The sequence below is a fragment of the Cryptomeria japonica genome, chromosome 1, assembly GCF_030272615.1.
Source record: "Cryptomeria japonica chromosome 1, Sugi_1.0, whole genome shotgun sequence".
NCBI classification, from domain to species: Eukaryota; Viridiplantae; Streptophyta; class Pinopsida; order Cupressales; family Cupressaceae; genus Cryptomeria; species Cryptomeria japonica.
In genome coordinates this window covers 706,126,429-706,153,423 of record NC_081405.1, presented here as the reverse complement: position 1 = coordinate 706,153,423, position 26,995 = coordinate 706,126,429, and the positions used below count along the sequence as shown (strand labels likewise).

Sequence of the window (26,995 nt, the reverse complement as noted above, 5' to 3'; positions counted from 1 at the left end):
TGTGTCACAAGGTTTGATTTTTTATTTGTGTACGACAACAATAAATTTGAATGAAGCAAGGGAAAAAAAATTCGATAATAAATTCCCCTTATATAAATTTGAGTTAAAAAAAATTAAGTAATAAATTTAAAAATTTAACTTAAATATTTAAATTTGCTATTTTTATATATAGTAAAAAAATTATTAAAAATTTTAAATAAACTATATTACATTTAAAAGATTAATAAGTTTAAAATTTAATTTAATTATTTAAATTTGTTAAAATTAAATACTATAAGAAAACACATAAATTGTGGATATGATTGTTAACAAATTTAAAGAGTAGTATTGTTTTATTTTAACTTGAGCAATTTTAATATTTTAATTTGTTAAAATAAAATAAAACAATACTTAAAAGTTTGGATAATATTGTTTTATAAAATTTTATGAAAGACAGCCACGAAAAAAACACATTGAAGTTGTGGAACATCATGTTTAGTGTTCAGATATGAAAGTAAGTTGATGCCCTATTGGGTCTCAATTAAACAGATGGTTGTGCCTATCGCTCAAGTGGACAAAGTGATCAAGGGTTCAAGTCCTGGTGTGGACATATGACTAGTGTTGCTTCCCATGCCTCCCATCAAAGCCCTGCCACCAAGAATCAAAAGCATCGATAATGTTCTAATTCATATGAGTGGAATACTTATGAAACATGCTAAAAGCTAGCTGGCCTGTTCAAGCAATAGCTGAAGCTGCGAATGAAAAATGCAGAGGATATGATCAAGACTTCCCTATGTCCTCCCATTTATATAATAAGCAACATGTTTACATTGTGAGTTCACGAGTCGAGCGCAAGATTTGGGCTTCCCACCATAGTTTTCCACACATCCAGAGCATTTTCCATGTTTGTTATGCACTTTTTAATGAAGCACACACCACAAAAGAATGTGGAAGGAGGCAACAAGTATTTCCAAGTCCCCAAACTTCCATTCAATTTCAATATGCATAAATCCTAAAAAAAGCAAAACCCTAAAAAGTACCCTACCTGAAGAGTTGTGCAAGTTTGCAAGAGTCGAGCACTTGAAATGAGGGAGTTACTACCTATTCGACAAAACGCATATCAAATTTTTTAATCCATATGAACTTATACGCAATTTTTTATGATTTTAATGATAAAATATGTTCACTGAATTTCAAATTTCATGGCCAAAATTTGGTGAACCCTATGAAATAGACTACAACTACCATCAATTAGAAGTATCTAGCACACAGACAACCTTAAACATTATTATTTTATAACAACAATTATTCTAAAACATATACAATACTTTCAATTGGTGCACTGATATTTCTACATTCAAATAATGAAATTACTCACATGATCACTACGCCTTACTGAATCTTCCTTCATAGGTTTCATCTGATAAAATTAAAAAACAATAGTTAGCACACTTGCTCGTAATTAAAAAAGTACTATTTTTTGTCACAATAAAACTCGAGATAACAATATCATTATAACTTCAATGCGAATCCAAACAAAAAAATTTAACTATTCAGTTGGCAACTTTTCGTAGGAGTACAATGATATTTTATTGCATCATATACTACAAATAGCTAAATAGATAGAATCTGAAAAGAATTAACTGTGATAGTTAGAAATGCAGCCATAAAACCATGAATTGAAAAGTATTTGTGAACAAGCCTATAAAGGAGATATCCATATTTATTTTATTACTTCTTTTTTCAGAATGCCTACATTCCTTGGCAAAACAAACTTGACGGATTTTCCAGAAAAACTCAGTAATCTAAAACTGTAAAATTGTCATGAATGAGAAAGCAGGGAATTCAAAATAGAAAAAAAAATTAAACTTTGAAATAAATTCAAATGGTAAATAACACGGAAAATTTTTGAATCAGAACATATAAGTAGATTAGACTAGTTTACATTTAATTTCCACTTAGACAAGACAGGTAGATTAGACTACTACTTTGTTATGATTGGAATTTGAGGAACATTCCTCTAGTCCAATACCTTTACGATTAGTTTTACTACATTTCAAGTGCTAAGTATCATGTGGCTAAGTATTTATCTGGTATTTGCATGGTATAATAATTGAGAGAAAATTGATTTAGGTCAATAGATTATTCAATTTATGCCATATGATAAAGCCTTCTAGTCTCCACACAAATTCCACATTAACCATGCATTAATCATTTGCTCATGTACATTTCCCAAAGAGTAGGCAAAGAAATGGAATATATATATCTGCATCCTCTATTGTTGGAGAAACAATGTTACAATCCTAATTGTCTTATTACCATTTTTACTACTCTTGTTATTACACATAGTAATTAGTGTTTCACGGCCGTTAGCTGCACCAATGATATGTTGTCTACTTTGCTTTGGCTATCTATTTGTGGACAAAAATCAGTTGACCTCTTCAGCCTTGTGCCCAAGCTCTCATGTGATATGGTCCAAAATTTGCTAAAGAAATTTGCATCCCTACCTGAAATAGTGGAACTGATAAGCCAAAGCAAACAAAACATGGTGAGGTAAAGCTAGGAAGCATAAGCCACTTAGGTATGGTCCATTTTGAATTACTAAACAAGTGGGTAATGACACGTTCATATTAGACCAACCTCCGTATAAGAATACGTATTCATATGTGAATATTGAGAACTTACATCCTACAGCTCTCTCATCCTGATGATGGATCATTGAGTATGATCCCAAACGTTGATGCAAACAAAAGTCTACCCAGTGAAATCCAGAAACTAAGCAGCAAACTTACATCTTTTTCAGCCTTCTATGCTAGATGGTAAAAAATAATAGCTACTGTTGCCTTCTATTAAACGCCTTGCACTTAATGCTCAAAACTAGTTGGAAAAAGACATGATTTAGTGAGAGAAAGTAAGAACCAAAGACAGTGAAAAAGGTGTGGCATTTGGTTGCACTCACCCTAATCCTTGAAAAAGGTGTGGATTATCCTTTATTGTTTCCCCTTCCTAAACGTTGGGTAATGCAAGCTCTCCATTGAAGGCCTAGTAATTGAGTGTATTGTAGCCCCCGTTTTATTTCATCACAAGTTGCATTTTGTGATAATTCACATCTTAATATTCTAAATCACAGGGACAAGTGTTAATCATCTATGCGAGGTAAGCATTGTCCCTTTCCTATAAATATAGGATATTCACTTATGTAGAGTAGGATTAGTCTTAGCTCTGTTGTAATATGAATTTTTATAGTGCTCTGAAGGTGTAATTTTATTTTTAGAAATCAATGTAAGACATCTTCTTGTTTTCTTTACAAATTGTCTCCACAATTTACTGAATATTTCAGGGAATCTAAAAAAGCACTAGGCTCACATTTGCTGTGCCTGTGTTAACGATTAGTTAGTTTTCCATTCAAGTAGTGGCTATAGATTTTCTCTTAATATCTGCAGTATTCTAATAAGTGTGTAATGGAAAAGAATGGTTTGTCAAGCTTTAAAAAAGAATGCACTTGAGGATTTGAACTCTACAAGACAGAGCAAATTGGTTAAAACCTATGTTCCAAGGGGACACATTCTCCACCCTTTTGGATGCATACCCATACTGGGGATGCAAGAACATCTTGGACACATCCCTTGCCTCTCAACATCAATCAGAAACATCCTGGAAGCAAGGAGGAAATGACATCAAGCAATTAGAGGCTGTTAGTTGTCCACTTTCCAAAAGAGTCAAAAAAAAACACCCAAGTTGAATTAAAAATATAAATTTTTTATGCTATGCCCCCACACCACACTTAATGCTAAATGCAACAAAACATAGCTCCCTTGTCCATTCCAAACCATACTTACATACCTGGAAAAAATTGCAGCAACAAAGTTGATGAATAAGAAAAACACATTGTAAAGAGCAAGGCAACTTGAGGTATCAAAACTAGGGTAGCAAGGTGCATGATTAGCAAGCAGTGCGCACTAAGGAGAAGTAGGGCAGTAGAAAGGTAACGTTTCTTTTTTTTTCTTATTTCTTTTTTGAAGTTTCAAGGAATAATTTTATTTTTTTCTATTTCCAGTTTGCACTTGAATTTTTCTTTTTTCACAAAACAACATCAATAGCAACAGTAACAATAGTGAACAAGACATAGAAGAAAGAAATATAAAAGTTCCAAGCACAAATTGGAGGTTCATCAAAGTTTGTGAATGGTGTGTGTGAAGGACAACCACATTTTACCTATTTGAGTGCCTTTTAGCCCTCTTTAGAACTTATACAAAGATCCCTTTCAAATTCTCTGAACCTCTTCTCCAATTTCTGACAACTCTAGACAAAGACAAATAGAAAAATTTGAAAGAGAGTAGATTGTGGTTGTGTCATATTCAAAACAAAGATTTTACATGGAGCCATGCCAATATATAGTCACCTCTTGGGCATTATAGGACAAGGGGTTAAGATTTTTCCAAAAATAAAGACAACTGAGAAGGCAAAGGTTAATGGATTGTTTATGGACGGCAAAGCAAGGTCTATGGTATGCCAATCCCAATTGAGTCTGCACAATCAGCTATGACATACAAATGTTCAAAGATGCAATTTTGTTGGTCCCTCATTTACCCTGTGAAGGAAGTCCAAGGATGCGAACTTCCAATTTCAGATTTTGGAAGATCATAGAGGAGGTTGGGGCCTCAAATGTTGTACAAGTGATACTGATTCAGGACACATGCAAATTAGCCAGCATGATGATGAAGGGTGCTTGCTTGGTAGCACATCTTTTAAAGCTTAAATGTTGTGTTCATACTTCATCCATTGAACAATGCATTGAAAGACACCTTAAAGATAGACTGGGTGAAGAAAATCATGGTAGAAGCTAGAGATATTCAGATGTGCATTTGCAATCACTACACATCACCTGTCCTCTTCAAGATTTTCTCGAGGAAGGAATTCCTCAAACGTATGGAGACTAAATATACCAGTTATTTCATTTTGTTAGAGAGGATGCATGAGGTGTAGAAGGCTCTACAATTGATGATAGTTAATCTAAAGTGGGGACAATGGCCTGATGCAAAAACTACTAAAGGAAAAGTTGTGAAACAAAAAATCCTTGATGATGATTGAAAGTACATTGAAGGTAAAAGAATTCCGATTTTTTATTAATTATTATAATATTAATGTTTATAACATTAATTATTATTATGATTTGCAGCCTTAGATTTTTAGCTGTAATTTTTATTATATATATATGCACATTGATAATGAAAACAATTAAATTTTGTTAATTTTTTTGTCGACTATCATGAAATCTCAATTCAACTCTAATTTTATATATGAAGGTTTTATAATATAACGATGAATGCTTATCAATGTTATATATGAATATTTGAAATTTCTTATATTTTTTAATTTTCCCTTTTCTTTTAATATCTGTGAAATTTCAATTCAAGTCTAATGTTATGTATGAAAATTTTATAATGTATATGATGAATGCTTATCAATGTTATCATAAGAATATTTGAAATTTCTTATATTTTTAAATTTTCCCTTTTCTTTTAATATACGTCCCCTAAAAGATGGCTTACTAAATAATCGATCCCAAAAACATGTCCCCTACCATCCCTGTCCTGAAAATTTGGTGTAAATAGGTTAAGTGCATACAATATGAGTTATTATTTGCATCATTGTAATTAATTCAATTTGCTGACTCTGTTTTTAATGAAATTGGCACTAGTCTTACATTAGCTATTGATCTTACACTTACAAATCTTAAATGACATATTTCTCATGTGTAAATTATGCAATTATTAACTCACAAATCCACATTGAATTTAGGGGTATTAAGGATCACTTGGTAAAGTGATTGTTCATTCACCCTTTACTCATGCATATATGGATTAATTATGTTATCTACAATTCTATATCTCTAATTGCAATTTCACACAAAAGTGAGACAAAATTATTATTGACAAATTCATTGGGGTCAATTCTATGTCATAGGATTTTAATTTTGTTTGCAATAGGCTTCATAACAATTTCTTTAAGTAATTTATGAGATCTTTGTAAAGATCATCACCTTGAATGTTGTTGAGCTCAAAGTGTAAAAGAACCGAACCTACTCCAATCAATTGGCCCAATGTGCTAGTATCTTAATCATAGAGGCTCATTTAACCTTTTAATTTGACTATAGACCCTAGAATTCAAGGTCATTATTAGTGTATCTCTTATAAGTACTGTTAACTGATTGGAGCACCAAAATAATCTTGAAACAAAAAATTAGTCAAATATTACAATCTATTCTATCTAACACTGATCAAATATTACCATCTACTCTAGGTCATTTGGCTTCTAACTCACAAGCAAAAGGACTCTAGATTTGGTTCATACCAATCTTTGCAAACCCATGGACCCTAGCTTCCATTGAACTATCTATTTTCAACTTTTTGTGGATGATCCCACTTGCAAGATGTGGGAATATTTCTTGAAGAACAAAGATAAAGCCATTTTACTACATTCAAGAATTCAAGGCTAAAGTAGAGATTTTCACTAGACATCATATCCATGTACTCCACTCAAATCACAAGGGAAATTCCCTAACAGTGTGTTTTTTACTTTCCTGAATAAGTATTGCATTTGCCAACACATTGCAACTACCTACACACCAGAACAAAATAGTATTACATTTGCTCACTATGTTGAAAGACTCTAACCATGCACCTTATTTTTGGGCAAAAATTGTGCGCACTACAATATGTTTGTTGAACCATGCTCCCACAACCACACTTGATGAGATTACTCCTGAAGAAGCATGGACTAGCATCAAGCCATCAATTTCTCATCTTTGATTTTTTGGATGCACAACATGTGCATTTTCCAAAGGAGACAATCTCTCGTTTTTATGTTTTTGGATGCACAACATATATGCACATTCCAAAGGAGACACAATGGAAATTGGATGACAAATATCATCAATGTATTCTACTTTGCTATATTGATGAATCAAAGGCCTAAAGACTATTGGCTGAGATTTGATCTTTGATGATAAGAATGAACCACTCTCAACTTCTCCCCAATAAACTACTTATGATCCTACTCCAATGGTGTTTCCTGATGATGTGGACACTAGATATAAGCATGATGATAAAGAGAAACCCAAAAACAACAATGATGGACAATGTTAATGGTAATAGGATCAACCTAATCTACTCTTTCACAAATGGAGACTACCCAAGTGATACATAAAAACCTCAAGATATTTTGGGATTGATGGAGTTGTAGACATATTTGCCACAAGATCAAAACACGTCACATCCCTTGTGATGAGGTGAATATGACCCAGGTAAGCATTTTAGTAGAATATTTAAAACCATCTACGATTCAAGAAGCTATCAGGTCAAAACCTTGGAAGAATGTTACGAACATTGAACATCAAGCATTGATGAGGAGCAATACCTAGCAACTAGTTGATCTTCCAATGGGAAAGAAGGCTATAAGATGCAAATGGATCTTAAAGGCCAAACATAAGTCTAAAGACAGCATAGATAAGCAGAAAGAAAGATTCAACCAAAATTCTCAAAAGGAAGGCATTGATTATGACAAAGATAAAGATTGTCATGATGATATTTGTTCTAGATCCACCATTTGGTTGGAAGGTCCATCACACAAATAAAAACTACCTTTCTTAATGGAGACTAGAAGGATGGTGTACATAACCCAATCTAAGGGAATTATTGCACAAGGGAGAAAAAAAAAGGAACTGCAAATTTCTATGGTCTCAAACAAGCTCCTAGAGCCTAGTATATGAAGATTGATGAGCATTGTAGAATACAAGGTGAAGATCAATGAGCATTTTAGAATACATGGTTTCCAATGGAGTCTCTTTAATCCAAACCTCTACATTAAGAGTATGGTGGGGAGGTCATTATAATCATTGTGTATGTCAATGACTTGGTCATCAAAGGAATTCATAGAAAGATGCTTTTTGTAGCTAAGGAAGATTTGAAAAAACCATTTGATACAACCAACTATGGTCTATTACACCATTAACTTGCTCTAGAGATGTGGCAAACAATCATTGTATATTTGTCTCGCAAATGAAATATGCTAAGACTCTTACCTAAGAGATTTCACATGACAAACTATTGCTTTAGAGATGTGGCAAACAATCATTGTATATTCATCTCGCAAATGAAATATGCTAAGACATTTACCTGAGAAATTTCACATGAAAGACTATAAATCACTGCCAACTCCCATGGAACTAGAGTTGTAGCATTCACAATAGGAATTTTCTCCACAACTAAATGTTATTTTCAAACAAGAATTGATTGAGATCTCATTTACTTGACTTATACCAAGTCAAACATCAACTTTGCAATCAATAATCTTTTGCAGTTCATGCCAAAACCAAAAGTGTGTCAGTAGAACACAATGATGCAAGTGTCAAGATATGTCTATGCAACTATTGTGTACAACTAGAGTAAAAGCAGAGAGATCAACTATTCTTGATGGGATACTAGACATAGATCATGCAAGATCTGTTGATGAAAGACAATACACATCTAGATATTTATTCTTTTTGACCTTTGGACCAATCTCTAGGGGAACTAAGAAGTAGCAATTATTTGGTCAATCTTCCACCAAACCAGAATAACATGCTATAAGAGGAGTTGTCTGTGAAGAGACATGGTTGAAACATCTTGCATGTATGAGTGTACCATTGAGTAATCCAATAATCCTAAAGTACAACAATCAAGGTATTCTAAAAATTGTTCATAATCTAGTATTCAATTAGCATACCAAACACATTGAAGTTCAATGCCAATCTCATACACAAACACGTTAAACAACACAAGATTAAACTCTTATTTTGCACCACTTAGGAACAATGTGCACATATCTTCACAAATCCACTTGCATGTGTTAAGTTTGACGCATTTCAAGATTTCTTCTCCAAGAATTTTTAAGACTATGATGTATTAGGTGGGCAAGTTAGCATAGATATTCCACCATAGTTTTAGCATAGATATTCCAAAATAGTGTTAGCATAGATATCACATTATATTTTTGTAATTAGATAATTTTTTATTCATTTGCATGTTATTAGCTATATCATCTTTTCCATTCACGTATAGAGTTTGTTAGGGAAGCTGCAACAAAGTGTTATATTTAGTTAAATTCTAAAACTACATTGATTGTGCATATTACATAATGACCAATATGATGTATAAATAAGATTTTCAAATGAATTTGGGAGAAGCATTGATCAATATTATTATTAGAGGTAGAATGGAATATTTACAAAGATGACTCAAAATAGAAGAATAAATGACAAGGACAAGCATACTCATCCAACTACCAAGCCACCCATGTTAATAATACCGTGTTATTATAATTTATACAATGTTGTAAATTTGTAATAGTTTATTGATAATATATTATGATATTATATCAATAATATTTTTCCAATAATCCACCTGCTATGTTTTGAACTCTCGCGTTATGTAAGGGACTCGAACATTTTCCCAACTTATCAAAAACAATCCACCAATTATGATAGTATTTTCTCAAGAGTACAAATCAAGAAGGTGCAAAAAGCTTCAAACTTCACAACTACAAGAGATTTAGTAAAGATGTCAACACATTGCTCTTGAGGGGAACAATATTAGAGATGAATATTCTAGTACTAGACAAGCTCATGGATGAAGTGGCATTGAACCTCAATGTGTTTAGTGCGCTCATGAAAAACTAGATTATGGCCAAATTTTAGCACTCCACAATTGTTGTAGAACAAAACTATAGGATGTGTCTCAAGTACACCCATTCTTGTCAAGATGCAATATAACCATATCATTTCATAGACAACTCTATTAAAATAATATTGTAACATTGATACAATGGTCATTTTAGTCATTTAGTTAGTAATTAGACACCTACTTTTATGTCTTTCGTCTTTAGTTAGTGCTAGGAAGTTTCCTCTTTGTCTTTTGTGTTTCTATTCTTGATTGTTTCCGTTATGGAAAGATCCTCTTATATTCTCTATTTAAGGAGCTTTTGCCTCCTTTGTAAATATGGAATCAATCAATTATCATTTCATGGTATCAGAGCAGGTTAAGTTCTTTGACAAAAAAAAAATTTAAATCCTAAGTATTTACCTGGAAATTATTTCCAAAAGTTTCTTTACGATTTTTTATAAAAAATTGTCTTGTTACTTGAATTATTTTCAAAAGTTTTTATCCATTTTTTTATTAAAAAACAAAGGATATTTTTGAGAATTTGTTGCATGAAGGGTTTCCTTTCAGCAATTTTCGTGTGAGGCAGCAATTTTCAGTGTTTTCCTACATGTTCGTGGCCTGTTTTTTATGGATCGTGGGTTACTTTTCTACGACAAATCATGGGTCGTTTTTTTTGTTGCATTTGTTCTTTCCACGCACGACGACTTCTCTTTGTCCCGTGACGAAGGTTTCTACAATCACAATAGACGCGAGTGTTTCTGGTCGCATGGACTCAAATTCTAGTCACGGTGGAAGGGGTGTTTTTGGTCGCACAAGCTCGGATTCTAGTCACAGCAGGCGTGAGTCTAATTTGAAATGACTGTCAACTGTGTAATGTCAATGTGTATTAAAGTATTTCATTTAAATTTAAATTTGAAGTTAAAAACTTAAAAAAATACACAACCAATTAAAAATTTTAATTTTAGATAGTCATCTATTAATAGATGACTGTAAATAAAATACAGTTATACAGTCATTGTAATTTTTGGATGTTCGTGATTTTTTTTGTTAACAATGTTATTGATCTCTAAATGTTGTCTCTCTTTTGCTAGGTTCTTTTCCACATCTTTTTGAAAGAAAATGGATTCAGCTTCTACAGTTAAAGTTGGTGGCAAAAAGAGAGACCCTTGTTGGAAACATGGGAGACCAGGTCCAAAACAAGGAGATGTTTTTTGCAACCATTGCAAAAAAATTGTAAAAGGTGGCATTAATAGGTTCAAATATCACCTTGCAAAAATTCAATGCCGAGATACCACAAGCTGTACAGAATGTACTGAAGAGGCTACGAGAGATGCAATAGCAACGCTTGAAGCATATGATCAAAGGAAGGCAACAAAAAAGAGAACAGCAGAGGCAATGGCAGCCCCAAGGGCAGATTTGAGTTCCATAGGGTCACATACAGATGTGGGGACATCTGGTTCTTCCCTTGGGCCACGGATACGAGCAAAGGGAACTTTGGACAGCAACATGGAAAACTTCTTTATTCCACGTAACACTCCTGGTGCACAACATGGATTGCTTGGCACTGCATGGAATAAAGAGGCTCACCAACAAGCCAAGGTGGCGTGTGCTAGATTTTTTATCTACAACGATGTTCCGTTCAATGCTATTTCTAGTCCATCTTGGGACCAATTGGTCACCGCGTTGACTGTGGCAGGTAAGGGGTTCAAGTCCCCAAGCCGTTACGAGGTAAGTGGATCGTTATTGCAGGATGAGGTCCAAAACACTCATGCATTAGTGGAAGAGCAAAGGACTATTTGGGAAAAGAATGGCTGCACCATTCTTTCTGATGGATGGACAGATGGTAGGAATAGGACACTCATCAAATTTCTAGTTGCTTCAGGAGGACAGTTAGTATTTTTAAAATCAATTGATGCCTCCAATGAAGTGAAGAATGCGGAGACCTTGTGCAACATGTTGGATGAGGTGGTGATGGATGTGGGAGTGTAGAATGTCATCCAAGTTGTGACTGATAATGCAGCTGCATATGTGGCAGCCGGCAAACTTCTAATGGCTAGACATCCGACATTATTTTGGAGCCCTTGTGCTGCCCATTGTCTTGACTTGCTCCTTGAGGACATAGGGAAACTAAGTTGGGTAAAGAAAGTGGTTGAAGATGGAAGGAATATCACCAAATACATCTACAATCACACATGGGTCCTGAATCTTATGAGAGAGCACACTGAAGGTAAGGATCTTGTGCGATCGGGGGTCACACGCTTTGCTACCAATTTCCTCACCTTGCAGAGCATACTTGCTACATTGCCCAACCTGAAGCGGATGTTCATGAGTGAAAGATGGTTGGGGAGTCCTTATGCTACAAAGCCTGAAGCAAAGAAGGTTGTGATTGCCATTTTTGATACTAATTTTGCCAAGATAGTGGAGGAGATCATCAATGTAAGTTTTGAAACTTTAATTGATGATTTATTATTTAATTTTCTAATATTTCAATCTGCTGATTTTGTTAGATTTTTTATATCTAGGTGTCGGAACCGTTGGTGAGGGTGCTACGAATGGTGGATGGGGATCATAAGTCCATGGGGTATCTATACGAGGCCATGGATAAGGCCAAAGAGGCGATTCAACACTTGTATGGGTCAAACAAGACCAAGTATGAACCCATATGGCGCATAATTGATCGGAGGTGGAACCATCAACTCCACCAACATATTCATGCTGCTGCCTACTTCTTGAATCCCAAGTTTTTTTACTCTCCGAGTTTCAGAGCAGATGCAGAGGTTAGAATTGGCCTTGACACATGCATTCGGAGATTAGTTGATGATGAGATCCTTCGAGAACTGATACTTGATGAGTTGCAGAGCTATAAGACGGCCTTAGGGGAATTGTTTTCTTCACCTGATTGCAAACGTAGGAGAGCCACCTTACGACCAGGTAAAAAAAAACATATGTTTAATTTTTACCATTTATTTCTCTCTTTAAGATTATTGAAATCTTTACAAGTTATAAATCACATTTTGTATCCTTGCAGATTTGTGGTGGGAAGATTATGGTGCCACAACACCTAATCTTCAAAAGCTTGCCATCCGCATATTATCACAGCCTTGTAGTGCTTCTGGTTGTGAGCGCAACTGGAGTGTTTTTGAGAACATCCACGAAAAAAAGCGCAATAGGTTGACTCAACAACACTTGAATGATCTTGTCTATGTGCGGTACAACATTCGATTACATGAGAATAAGGTGCTAGGGCAAGATTCACATGAAGCACTTGACTTGGATGACATTGATCCATATGCAGCAGAATGGGTTGCTTCTCTTGATGATGTTGATAATGATTTGGATCCATTCCTTACTAATGAGCAGCTGAGTGAGTTGGAGAGGGCAGGAGAGGAATGGGATGCGGAAGTGGCAGCACGTGAGGAGGAGCAGGAGGTTGATCATGCAGCAGAGGCACCTGTTAGTGTTGAGGATGTTGCCACTACTTCAGCACCACCCACCCAGCGGCCACAATCTGTTTTGAGCTTTAGTCGTAGACGCAATTTATGATTTCTTATTTTCATTGATACCAAACTTTGAAGTTTGAACTTGATATGTAATCAAAATTTCAGAGGTTCTTGTTTTGTGGTCTATGACTCTATGACTCTATGAGTTTGTCACTATGATACGTTGATATGTATTGAACTCTTATTCATATGTTGCACTTGGTTTTTGGTTTATGCTATGATACTTGCATTTGTTGCTATGTATTACCAAAAAAATTTAATTTATATATCATGGAAATCATATATGTTATACAAATTTGGTGTAAATGTGTGTTTTTGAAAGCTTAAGCTTAACTTCAATTGTCGCTTCTTCATTGACATGCATCAGCTTGATGGTATCTATGCCTGTAGTGATGATTTGAACATCATAAAGCTTTCCTCCGAAGATCGCACTAACCTTGTGGAGATGGTCCTGGGATGTCAAAACAAGACTTAGTTAGAATTTCATCAAAGATCATTCATTGCTCCTACATTCTTAGTGTCAGAATTAGATCCTTTCCTCGACCTCGTCCTTTTTCCTTTTTTTTTTTTTTTCAAATCTAAGCCAGTAAAATCCTGTGTTCCAGCAACATTCATAGCAAATCAGACGTTTAGGTCGTCAAGTGTAAGTCCCCTTGTGATTCCAGCAAATCACATCATACCACTAGTGCTTATCTGCACGTAGAGATCCTACAACGAAGAACCTTGAAGTCATCCTTATTGATCCTTTTCGCGATATCTTCAGCATTCAGAGGCTTTATTCAAGAGAGGATAAGGTACCATTTGGGTATTTTATTCTGTGTATGGCTGTGTACAAAATACACATCAACAATCACAAAGGGGATGATCTCAACTCTAGCATTTTGATGAAAAATAAAAAGAGAGGACTGAACTGAAAGGCATACCTCATGGAAGGGAATTTTGTAACTTGAGCTACACCCCCAAGAACTTTATAACTTGGGAAAGTGAAGAGGGAGGTTTACCCTCTCCTACAAGCTATTTGAAATTTTTCTTTTATATACATGGATTAGGCCTCACATACCTTTGTGGTATTTCAAAGATACGCTTAGAAATCCTTGTGTAGCCTAGTTTAAGATCATTGGCCATTCTTTCCTATTGTGCATTGGATATCGGCTAGGAAGCTAATCCCATCGTACTTTCGAAGTGGGAAGATAGAGCTAGCTTTAGTTAAGGCTTTCGCCTTCGAGGTAAGGGATGCATTGGTGGTACATGACCTTGCATTCCCTAACCATCCATCACTCAATAGATAATATATTTGTCGGCACACAAGGATTGATACACCTTTATTAAACAATTAGGCATGTTGTTGTGTCTTCTTGATTGAGTGTTGTGCATACCAAGTACTTGTTTGAAAACCTTCATACCAAATCAATCAAGTCCAATTTTTCAAAAACCCTTTTGTTTGAAAACACAATTCAAATTGGCACACTTGAAACAAAAGGTTGAAACCAAGTTTAGGATATCCAGCATCCACAACCTTAGTACCAAAAGTCAATTCACCTTGTCTTAGTTCAAAAAGTCATAACCCCATTCCAAAACACATAGCCCATAAAACCATAATCCATACCTTACAAACACCTAGCACATTTCCCCAAACCTTAGTCCTCGTTCATACTCATCCTTTTGTCCATCCAAAATCCATCATCTATAACAACTACCCATTTTCCTTTTGTCATCATTTACTATTCTCCTATTAGTCTACGCCATAGGACTTTTGTCCTAAATTCCTCATCTAAACCAAAACCTTATTCCATTTCAAACTATCCATTTTACCCACACCCTTGAAGCCTTAGTCTTATATCCACTATCCAAATCTTAACTCACCTCCATTTTCCAAATTGATAAACCACAAACCTTTGGGTTCAAGAGACTCATCCCTTTGTTACTCATTATCCATTGTCCAAATTGGTTCACAACCTTAGCCATCCTCAAATCAAACCCAAAATTTTGAAAAACTTACGTTATCCTTGATCATTAATTCACCACCATTCTCCATACACCTTCATAATCCAAATCCTATAATCCTTAAAAGCAATCCTTGGACACATTTGAAATATATCCTTTCGAGCTCTTTTTAATCAATCATCTAATCCATCCTTTGGAACCCTTAAATTATCTAAGGGCCCATAGTCCAATCCTTGGAATTCTACAAACATTTGTATAGTACAAAATCCAAGTCCAATCAAACCATCCTTAGGATCCAAAAATGTAATATATACCTTAATTCAAGTTTTACAAGAAAATCCGTTCCACCCAATCTTTTGTTCCCTCTTTTGGGAATCACTCTCCATCTAAATTGTCTATCCAATTTGTTACAAAGTCATCCACAAAGATCACCTAAAGCTATTACCCATTTAGGAATCAATTTCCTTTTTGACATTATCATCACAAGTCCAAGCTTTTGAGTTCAAAGGACTTCCCCTTCATCACTAATTTCAAACAAATCTGATTCCATCAAGTCCTCCATACCCATCCTCCATGATATCAAATCTCAATCCAAGACTAATAGCTCCCAGCACAAGGCAAACTGCTAGACATGACACACCTAAAGAAAATCCCTTCCATAATCAATCCCTCGTAGAATGGTTTCCCCTTCTAGGAGAATCTTCTTAACCCAACTTGATGGTAATGAAACTGATAATGGTAATCCCAATCAACCCAAACACACACTCGATCCCCAATTTTATCCTTCATTCCAAACAAGGGTGTAATCTCATCGAGCCCCTTTGACTCATCAATAATAATAGTGTTGTAATATTAATATTAGTATTTAACTGCATAATTTTTGAATCAAACTCATTGACACATTCTTCATGAGCAGTGGTTCACACAAACCCATCTCTCATGAGAATGAATGGTTCACTTAGCACTCATTGCACCAAGGTGATGCTCATAGGGGTGAAGCATTAAGATTTCCTAGGAGGTTACCCATCCCATTACTACTCTAACTCAAGCACACTTAACCATGAAGTTTCCTCCAAGGTCAAGCCAACTTAGCTTGCTATCCCATTTGCAAAACCTTCAACAAGTGTTCCATTCATCATAGAGCCCCTTTAGCTCACCCCACTATGAACTACTACTCAAAAAGTATGGATTAGTGACTTTGACACAAAAACTATTTAGTTGAAGCCCGATAAGATTTACCATATTTTATTCCTAAGACAACAATTCTAACTCAGATGAGAGTTGTAATATATTGATAAATATAATTTTATCAGAACTGAATACATTTCATTATAATACTTAACTGAAAATTCTAAGAAGAGCTTGGAAGATAGAACTTATCTGGAAGCTTTCTCTGACTTATGCTGATCATAAACCTCCCATAAACTGATTCCCATCTCCTTACAAATCTACTATAGAACTTCTTACAACCTCTTCATAAGTCTCTCATAAAATTCTTCACTGTCTTTTTATATAATCTATTAATACAATCCTCCATAGATCTGCAATAGTCTTCTTAGTTCTGTACACTTCTCTTCATCGGATCTGCAATCTTCTTTTTCATCCATGTCCTCAATGCCTATGTTAAATAGACTTTTTTAATACATATACCTATCCTCTATTTTGTATGAACCTCTTGTCTTATGTGTAGATCTGATATAATATTATTTCTCTCCCAGCATCTACTTATTCTTTTCTCTTGCTGTAGAATATATTCTATTCTTTCTATCCTTCATACTTTTCACTTCTTCCTTATATACCCTTAAACTGTGTCTTTCATCTAAAAGACATGCCTTTTTGATATCTTCTTTATTTAATTAATATATTACACATATTTCATTATATTTGCTTTATTTATTCATATTTCAGTGTCCTTGAATAATCTTCCTTTTTATATTTCTCCACCTCCAACACACACTGTTCCACTCTCTAAATATATATTATTTATTTTACTCAGACATATTTCTCTGCCCTTTTACCAATATTTCAAAATCTTCGAAGTAAGAAGTCCCATTCCATTTAGTGGAGCTGCTGCTAAAAAACACAAAATAATTGTGGAATCTCCAAAACCTTTTCTAATTGATGAAATTACCATTTGAGAATTCTTTTATTTTTGGAATCTGAGTAATTATTGTTTGGGGCCCACAAAACACTTTTGACAAATTTATTCTAATACTAATAAATCTGAATTCCTATTGAAGTCCTCTTTCTTTAATTTTGACATCTATGTGAGATCAAAGACCCCCCCCACATGGCGGTCCTTCCTTTATAATCTGCTTCCACATTGCAAGATAATTATATAGGCTGCTGAATTAATATATATTTTCTGAGTTCTGCTTGAGTCCAGTAGAATTATTCCCATAGAATATACTAAAAACAAAAGCAAAATCTCTTCCTCTGGTGTCTCTGAATAATGATTAGACCAGCTTATAGGAGTACGGTTTGCTGATGTATAAGAGTTTGAGGGCAGCCTGATACAAGCTACAAATGATCTTCTTAATTTCACTGAACTCTTGCACAATGGTTTAATTATCAAATATTTCCACAAGACCATTCCTCCCGACTCCATCCCCTTTCTCATTGTGAATGGTATGCAGTCCCTTTAATATGCGGTGAGAGGGTGTGATGGTGAAGAGTCGTATCCTTTTTCCTTAATCGTGTCTCATATATGGATATTAGTTATTTGTTCCAATCATACTTCCCCATGATTATTCGTTGTTAGCACTGATTGTATTTGCTACCTTTTAAGTACAATTGCTGTAGAATAATCTTGTTAGGCTGCAGTATGTTATGTTTCTATACCCTTCACTCTTAACCAATCTTCCATAAATATTTGTTATTTCATGGCCGTCGGTTACTTGTGCTTAATCGCACCTTCCCCATGAACACAAATTATTAATTGATGATCATTTGTTCACATCTTAACAGGTATATTATAAGATCATCTTACTCAATTTTATCGGATAACTAATCATCCGATTAGTTGATCATTGTCTATAACCATGCCTTGTTGATATGGTGATCCATATTCTTAACCTTATCGTACAACAATAAGGATGAATGATCGATTATGATAAGTACGCTTATGTGTGGTACCCATATAATGATTGAGTTGCTGATATGGATTTACATATGATTGATAGTGGCTAACTGGCATTTACTGATCCTGACAAAGATATGGACTTCTTTGATAGTATGTATTGTCCTTGGTAGACTTGGCACTAGTTGGATTCATTGACAATCTCTCAGTTCTTACCATAACTGTAGTGAAGAAAAGATCTCCTTATATAATCATACTGCCTGAATATGAAGCCCTGATTGGTTATGCTGATCAATGTGATAATAATCTTGATCATTATTAATACATTGTCCTCAAACCATTTGGTTTCAATTGCATCAACTTCATTATAAAGATAATACAAGGAGCTTTCTCAATATCAACAATATTTGATGAGGTTCAGTTTGGGTACATCACATCCTTATAAATTGATGAACTAAAAGGGCTCTATAATCAATGATTCATAAGGCATAACACTTGTCAAGAGTTTTGCAAATGGGGTAGCAAGCAAGTGGGCTTGACTTTGGGAGAAACTCCATGGATAAGTGCACTTTAGTCGGAGTAGTATTGGGATGGGTGACCTCCTGGAAAGTCCCAATGCTTCACCCTTGTGAGAGCATCACTTAGATGCAATGAGTACTAAGTGAACCATTCATTCTCATAAGAAATGGGCTTGTGTGAACCACTACTCAAAAAGTATGGGTCAATGAGTTTGACTCAAAAACTAGGTAGTTAAGTCCTAATATTAATATCATAATGACACATTGTGTAAAATACTTCCTACTAACCAATTGACGAGCTAAAGGGTCAAAAAGTATGGGTCAATGAGTTTGACTCAAAAACTACGTAGTTAAATCCTAATATTAATATCATTATGACACACTGTGTAAAATACTTCCTACTAACCAATTGATGAGCTAAAGGGGCTCTGTGACAAATGGTTTATAACGCACAACACTTGCTGAAGGTTTTGCAAATGGAGTAATAAGCTAAGTGGGCTTAATCTTAGGGGAGACTCCATGGTTAAGTGCAGTTGAGTTGGAGTAGTACTAGGATGGATGACCTCTCAAGAAGTCTTGATGCTTCACCCCTATGAGCATCACCCAAATGCAATGAGTGCTAAGTGAGCTATTCGTTCTCATTAGAGATGTTTTTGAGTGAACCACTTCTCATTAAATATGGATCAATGAGTTTGACTCAAAAACCTATGCAATTCACTCTTGATATTAATATCATAATGACATTGCAGAAAATACCTCCTACTTATCAATTAATGAGCTCAAGGAGCTCTATGATGAATGGTTCATAAAGCAAAACACTTGTTGAAGGTTTTGCTAATTGGGTAGCAGCTAAGTGGACTTGACCTTGGGGGAAACTTCATGGTTAAGTGTGATTGAGTAATAGTAATAGGATAGGTGACCTCCTAGGAAGTCTCAATGCTTCACCCCTATGAGCATCATCTTAATGGAATGAGTGCTAAGTGAACCATTCATTCTCATGAGAGATGGGTTTTTGTGAACAACTACTCATGAAGTATGGGTCAATGAGTTTGACTCAAAAACTATGCAATTGAATACTAATATCAATATCATAGCACTATCACTATTGGAGGCAGAATACAAAATATACAAAGAAGCCTCAGTTTAAGAGAATAACTAATCAGGCCAGACATGCCTATCTAACTACCAAACTACCCATGTTAATAATGATGTGTTATTATTATTATTAACATTTACATAACGATGTGGTATTTTATTCAAAATGTATAATAATATCATATCAATGATATTATTCCTACAATTTTCACTCTAATGAAAATAATCAAAGCTATTACTTCAACAAACAAGTCAAGAAATTGCGCTGAAACCACACTTGCACATGCAAAGAAAACTAATTTTCAGAAATTTATGCATCACAACTCTGAGTTGTGATTAAGAGCAATTAATATGCAAACTAATGGGCATGATAATCATTAATGCCGTGGATTGGCTTCATTTCTGCCTTGGTGACGTCTATTAATTTTGAATCTTTATGAAACTAATTTTGCATAAATGTGTTTTGCATTATTTACTTTTTTTGTTAATTATTTTTACATATTGCATTTTTTTCTGCCCTCTGATCTTCATTATGGTATTAATTACTTTTCTTAGAAGGGTATTTGATAATATATGCTCTCCATTTCCTCCTCGCTTACACACATCTACAAATGCATGCATTTTTGCCTTCCAACATTTAAAATGTTTGAAGCTTTATGAAACTACATTTAATGTATTTATTTTCAAAATAAACTTTTGTTTTCTCTTGAAGTAGATATCTGAAAGTAGATGATAACAGCTCCATATGCATACTACAAATTACTTACAGTATATTATTTACTTATTTGTATGTAATCCATTTTGGGGGGGGCATCCAATGTTGTTTATGGGAGATTAACCACAAGAGAAGGGTAGGCTTTCAAAATCTAGCTTCTCATCAGAATGATTCACCAGCATGGAGATTGGCTGCTTTTGCTTTGGCAAAGGCCACATTTGTATGTATTTTTGACACATCTTTATGTAAGAGCTAGGGTTTTTGGAATGTGTAGCTTTCACAGTTATAAATTCCTCTGTTGAATTTTGTATTTCGTTTCTCTGAAGACACAATCATTTCGGGTTGATGTCTGATGCTCAATGTCTTATGTACAAGCCAGCATTCTAAAAGAACCATGGGCCAACAACCATATCTTGACCTTCCATTAAGGCAAAAGTAGCCAAAAAGATGATAAAATTTCTCATACATGCTACTTTGTGAAGTTCGTGACCTGGAATAATCCAAAAAATGAGATACAGTATCTTTATAATCAGATTATTGGCAAACAATTATGATAAATTAAAACTTCAAGATACATTTGGGGTTCTCACAGGAATCTTGACAATGAAATCCCACAGCCACAAACAAGTTGTTAATTGAGTGGTGCTAGAAAGCTTGTTCTCTTATATATACAAAAGCCAAATAGGAACAACTCTTGGCTGCAATCCTATAAAATTGCTTAAAGTAACAAGATAAATCCCACTAGCCATGCTTAATTGGGTTCTTTATGTTTATTTCAACAGGTTTTCTCTCAGAGCATATATTATACACCCATAAATGGAAAAAAAAACAGGGATCCAGTTGACAATAACTGATGCATCATTTGTTACCAGGCTTAATAAATGTAGCATAGTGAAAGTTTGCAGGCAACAAGAGGACAGGAAGAGAAAACTCACTTTAAGTTATTGATAACAGTAGATTTTTAGACTTTATCGGTTAGGCAGGAAACATACATTTAATTGATTTTGAAAGAGTGTGATCAATAGCTTGATTGACCACAAAACTTCATTTTGCTGAATTAAATACAAGTCAATATATACAATCATTAGTAGGTTCTCACTTAACTTTCCAAAGCAAATGGTTGAGATGTCATAAAGATTACTTTCTCTTTTCACTTTCATGAAATGGAAATAAGTTCAGAATTCCTAGCATGACTACCCACATGTACTTGTGTGTAGAGGATGTTCACAGAGATGCAATCTTGCTCTCCTATGGCATAGAATATTGAACCCCTAATTAAAGGGAGCCTAATGATAAAAAACAAAACTCCATATCCTTGTCACCATGTATTCCAAAAAAGTGAAAAATAGAATTGACCTGGTTGAAAAACTAGCATGGTATGATAGATGTCATAATGTTCCCAATAAAACAATGCCAATATGTTTGTGCTATTTAAGTCTCTAGTAGCCTTGACAAGACAGTGCTGAAAAATTAATACACAAGGCTTATATAAATATATAGATCCAAAGAGTTACTTGTAAGGGTGCTACACAATCTGCACAACCCTAATTTCAACCTCTTGAAATAATTGAGATCCAAAAATTCCCTATCAAACCCAAAGCACTCACATTTTCTTAAAATGAACCTATTTTCCAACTAATTTAAGACAATAATCTACACCGTACAAGTGAGTTAGACACCAAGTAACAGGGAAACAGGTGCAAAACACTTCAGAACAAAGAAGGAAATAATCTGAAACATCTTTCACTTTGTGAGCTCACAACATCATTACTTCAAACACCTTTAACCATGTAAAGGTTTATGAATTTCATTAAGAAAAGGCATTAAATGATTGCAAATAAATAACATCTAGATATGCCTGCTTTCCTTGTCTACCAATTGCCAGAATTCTTGTCTCCAAAGCCCTCCCCATTGTTGGATACTGAAGATTTGTTTTTGGAGAAATGCATTTGGCCTACCTCAATTCAATTCAATTCATGTATTAGAATCTCATATGGATTTTCACTTCAGCAATGTATTTCCCATCACCATGGCAGCCAGATTTTCCTAGCAGTCTGCACTATCTTTGTCACATAAGGGTATGGCCTTTTCAAACAATCTATTTTGCTGGGTTGTCCAGGTTGTTGCACCATTCCTTCCAGATGAAGGACGTTGTCCTGTCATGTTATTGATTAAGGACTTCCAGCAAACAAATTGAAGGTACAATATAGAGAAATATAGATACTTGATACCTAAATATTATTGTTAAGGCTTTCAGGGCTTTTCATATTTCTCTAGTATGTTCTTGACAACAGTAATTTCTTGTTCAATTCAACTCCAAAAATAACTGTATGTATGCAACTTTTTGGCAGTGACCATCTTTTGCTGCAAGAACTCTGAAGAATCCAAGAACCATTGCCAACTGTTTTTCAAATCATCCCCTCCCATAACTCTTCATTAATAAATTAATAATTGGCTATTCTACTATGAATCAATGGAGTTGCTTCACATATCACTTACTGGACAGTTGCAGTGGCTCCACTCACTTTCTGTAGATGTATCAATATGTAACACAGCAAACAAAAGGCATCAAAGCTGATCAACGAATAAGTCGCAAGCTATAGTTTTTAAATTTTTTGTGTTCGAATTTTAAAAATTAGAGAATCTTGTAATATGAAATTTTGGCAATTACCAAAGTTCACTGTAGAATGGCCTACCGGGCAAATTAAGACAAAAAAGTTCATTGTGTTTGGGAAATGCTGCATACTGACTGGGTTACCCTTACAAGACTCTAGCTCTCTACCATCAATCTCATTGCACTCCCATGGTTGTATTTGTGTAAATGTGAGCATAAGCCCCATCCATACACTTAGGAGAACATGAGGGTTAGTTTTAATGAGAATCGATCAGGTTTGATGAGATACATTAGTGTGATACATTTGCAGGTGTTAAAGATAAGAAAAGGATGCCTAAAAGTTTGTCAAAAATACTATGCCAGAGGAAACTAGATACCCATGGATAAAGGGACGAGGGGAACAGTGGGTATGCATCCACATGGAACATAATGTCTGAAACAATATATGATAGTAATTTAAGTCCAAACTGGCCAAAATAAAACCAGTATGCAAATTATGAACTCAATCCAGAAAAGTCACTTTTCAACAATAACAGATATAAGAACTGTAGAGAATATGATATTGTTGGCATTTTCTCTTGTCAGCGTAGTTAAATAGCCATCAATTTTTGCATAAATGACAGATTTAATTAGAATTTGATTTAGTGGTGCTCAAGCTAAAATTTATTGCCATTTACTATACTCTTAGCGGCTAGCTTGAGGTACTAAATGAGTTTCACTACATATGTTTGCAATTTTTGCACAAGTTTTCTATGCACAATTATAGTCAGCTCTGGTCCAAATCCTGGAACAAATTGTAAGCTGCTGCTTCTTTAACTTTTCCAAGAGGAGAGAGCAAGATATTAGACATGTACGGCTGAGAGATAAACACAGCCTAATCCTATTGATTTGATTAATAGAGGATATACCACAGGTTATCAGTATTCATTATAGGCTTACTTAAGATGCTCTGATACTCAACCTTTAATATTGGTTCAGACTGCTCAGAGCCATTGTGGTCCTAACAAGGCTTCATACTTCTCAGACTGCTTTTTTCATCATTTTATTGATTGTGAGATTTCCTTCTGTCTTGAATTATTAAAAAAGAGTTCATTCGGGCACTAAAACCAATTGCAAAAATATCAGACTAGAGTCCTAGAAATAATTTTTATTACAATCGCCTATAAAAAGACACTCGTGACATGACGGCTAAACACAAAACCCACAACAAAGAAACACATAAAGGCAAACACCCAAATTTTCAAATTTTAAATGGAAGACCAGCAAGCTTGGCGGGTCCTTTTCCAAACCCAAACACGCCCACAGGAAAAATATTATTCAATATATTCAATGTATTTTATTCATTTTAACCGTGCAAACAGAACGTTGAACTTCTAGCATTTTTTACTAAAGCACCAGAGTTTTGTCTCGTCCAATACTCTACAGTTCTCAACGTTTTTTCTTTTTTTAGCAGCTTCCTCCCGGGTTTAGAATCTCTTGCCACAATTTGGAGCAGTGGCATTGCAATGCAATCCATGTCAAAATCAAAAACCCTCAAACCCGAAATTTTCCACTTATTTGTTTATCAAAATTCTTATGCCCTTCAGCAGAAAATAAAGCAAGGGTACACTGCCTCACCTTACTCTCCAAAAAGCTAAATTCTTCACCAAATAAAGAATTTACTTAAGAAAGCTTAGAAAATCATTTTACCGGATCTGCAGAAAAGCTACTCTGTCCCCGAACAGCTTTTAAGTCTGGAACCTTGAAAAGTTGAAACCCTAGGCCCGAAGAAGCAAAGGACAATCACACTGGATGTCCAGTCATGCGCTTTTCCCAGCAGCAGCCCATCATCAATTATCTCCTTACGCCATTACAGCTATGGAAATTACAACTGTGTAGGCTCTCTGTCTGATTATCCTTATATCTAAATTTGTTTGCCTTTGATAATCTCTATTTATATATGACGGTATCATCTATTAATCATGTTGACTTTTTATACATTTCATCCGAGATTTTCCTCTTACATCATGACATGCCCTCCAAAAAACAGAGTTCTACTTGACGTGGTTCCGATATCTTCTTTCCATATTAAACACACTACAAATTTGTTAATTAAATCTAATATTAAAATGGGAAAAGAATAATTTTTAAGCTCAGTTTAGATTAATTTAATAGAATATAAGCATATATTTAATCTAGACTAAACAATAAATAAGTTGTTATATATCTTATTTTAAGAAATTAAATGAGGAGTATATTTATACATTTTATCTTAAGAAATGAAATAAGGAGGATAAGAAAATTTAGTGTTGTGATTAAAGAATAAAGATAAGTTAAAATGCATGCATTTATGAATGTAATAGTGTAGTATTTTTTATCATCAATATTTTAGATCATCATCATCAAGGATGAGATTGTGTTAGGAAAAAACTAAAAGATTAGTAGCAAACCCAAAGAGTTAAATAGATATTGTTAGGAATCCCACAGATGCTGAGAGGGGAGTGAATCAGTATCTAACCAGTAATTAGAATTTCTCAACTTAAAACATGCAAAACATATTATAACAGTGTACCGATATGCAAGAAATAATGCAATAAATAGAACTAAAAGCATCCACATGAAAAGCACGCCATGACACAAGGATTTAACGAGGAAACCTGGTGTGGGAAAAACCTCGGTGGGATTTGTGACCCACAATATCCACTTACTAGCCAATAAGAGAATATTACTTATAAGAGGGGCCTGCACATGCAGGAAGGCCAATTGCCTAGAGCTCGTTGCTCAATGGGAAGTCTCACTGACTTACAATGTGGATTATACAAATCAAATATCTTGTACTGCTTTACAATAGCATCTATAATCCCTGATCTAGTACCGATTTCTACTTTATTCTTTACATAAAACCTTTAACCTATATTTCGCATAATAGGTCTACCTAATATCTTCTTTTTCTTTGCTTCCATCACTTACAAAATGTCTACAATGATCTCTCTTATATATAAGAGTCGTCTTACAACTTGCCAAGTCAGCTTACAAAGTTTTTTCAATAATAAACAAAATATAATATAACAAAAATCCTGTCGACCTCTGTGCCAGTATGCTTCCTTTCTCTGTGCAGGTGTCGGTGGTCTGAGTGCTGGTGTAGAGTGTGATTTGTTGATGCCGGTGAACTATCTTGTCGGTGTAATGCCTTGCCGGTGCCATAGGATTGTAAGGTTGCCATCAATGACAAAACCTTCAATCACATACAATGTCTCATTGGAGTGTGCATATGCCAACAATCTCCCCTTTTGGCATTGATGGCAACACTCATGAGAAATTTCAAAAGTGTATCCAAAAATGTGAAGTCAAAAATGTTACCAAAAATGTGTGCTCCCCCTGAGCATATGATTCATGTGATATTGAATTTTCTCATACCACTACTCCCCCTTTGGCATCAATGACAAAGGTTGTCAAGATGTCAGTAGAGTTTGTAGTTTCAACCTTGTAACTGGGTAGTTACAATTTGAAATAGATCCGCCAAAATCAAGTTTATACTCTCCATAAACTTTTTACTGTCTCTTATTGTTGTCTCTGTTCTTTTAACTGTACCGGTGAGGTACTGCATATGCTCATCTGTCGGTGTTTTCTATCCCTGTATTAGTGCCTCAGATATTTCCTTCCGCAATGATGCTAGATAGTCTAGTCTTGGACTTAGTTTTAATCTCAAATGCTTTGCCTTATTCACTATTCTCTCCTTTTCTCTTTCTAATTTAAGTAACTCTTCCTCAAAATTTGTTATCCTTTGCTCAAAAACTGATAATGTATCAGGTGAGTTAACAAAATTATCAGCAAGTTTATTGATTTCATCTTGTAGACACCTAAAATTGTC

At 34.7% G+C, this 26,995-nt stretch overlaps 1 protein-coding gene across 3 annotated transcripts in view; it reads right to left on the bottom strand.

The window, feature by feature from the left end:
• The window catches only part of LOC131046085 (nodulin homeobox), a 141,138-nt gene extending 115,989 nt beyond the window's left edge, over nt 1-25,149 (bottom strand). The window contains exons 1-3 of one of the 3 annotated variants that reach the window (XM_057979745.2): nt 24,835-25,147; nt 1,358-1,399; nt 1,025-1,080 (exon numbers count right to left, since the gene is read on the bottom strand). Coding sequence is in view for 2 of the 3 variants with exons in the window: in XM_057979746.2 (XP_057835729.2) it covers nt 1,358-1,399 (42 nt within the window). In the remaining variant the exon portion in view is untranslated. Of the gene's footprint in view, nt 1-1,024; nt 1,081-1,357; nt 1,400-24,834 lie in introns of all 3 variants that reach the window. The other 2 variants (XM_057979746.2, XM_057979744.2) reach the window with 2 other exon arrangements.
• Nucleotides 25,150-26,995: the final 1,846 nt, after the last annotated feature.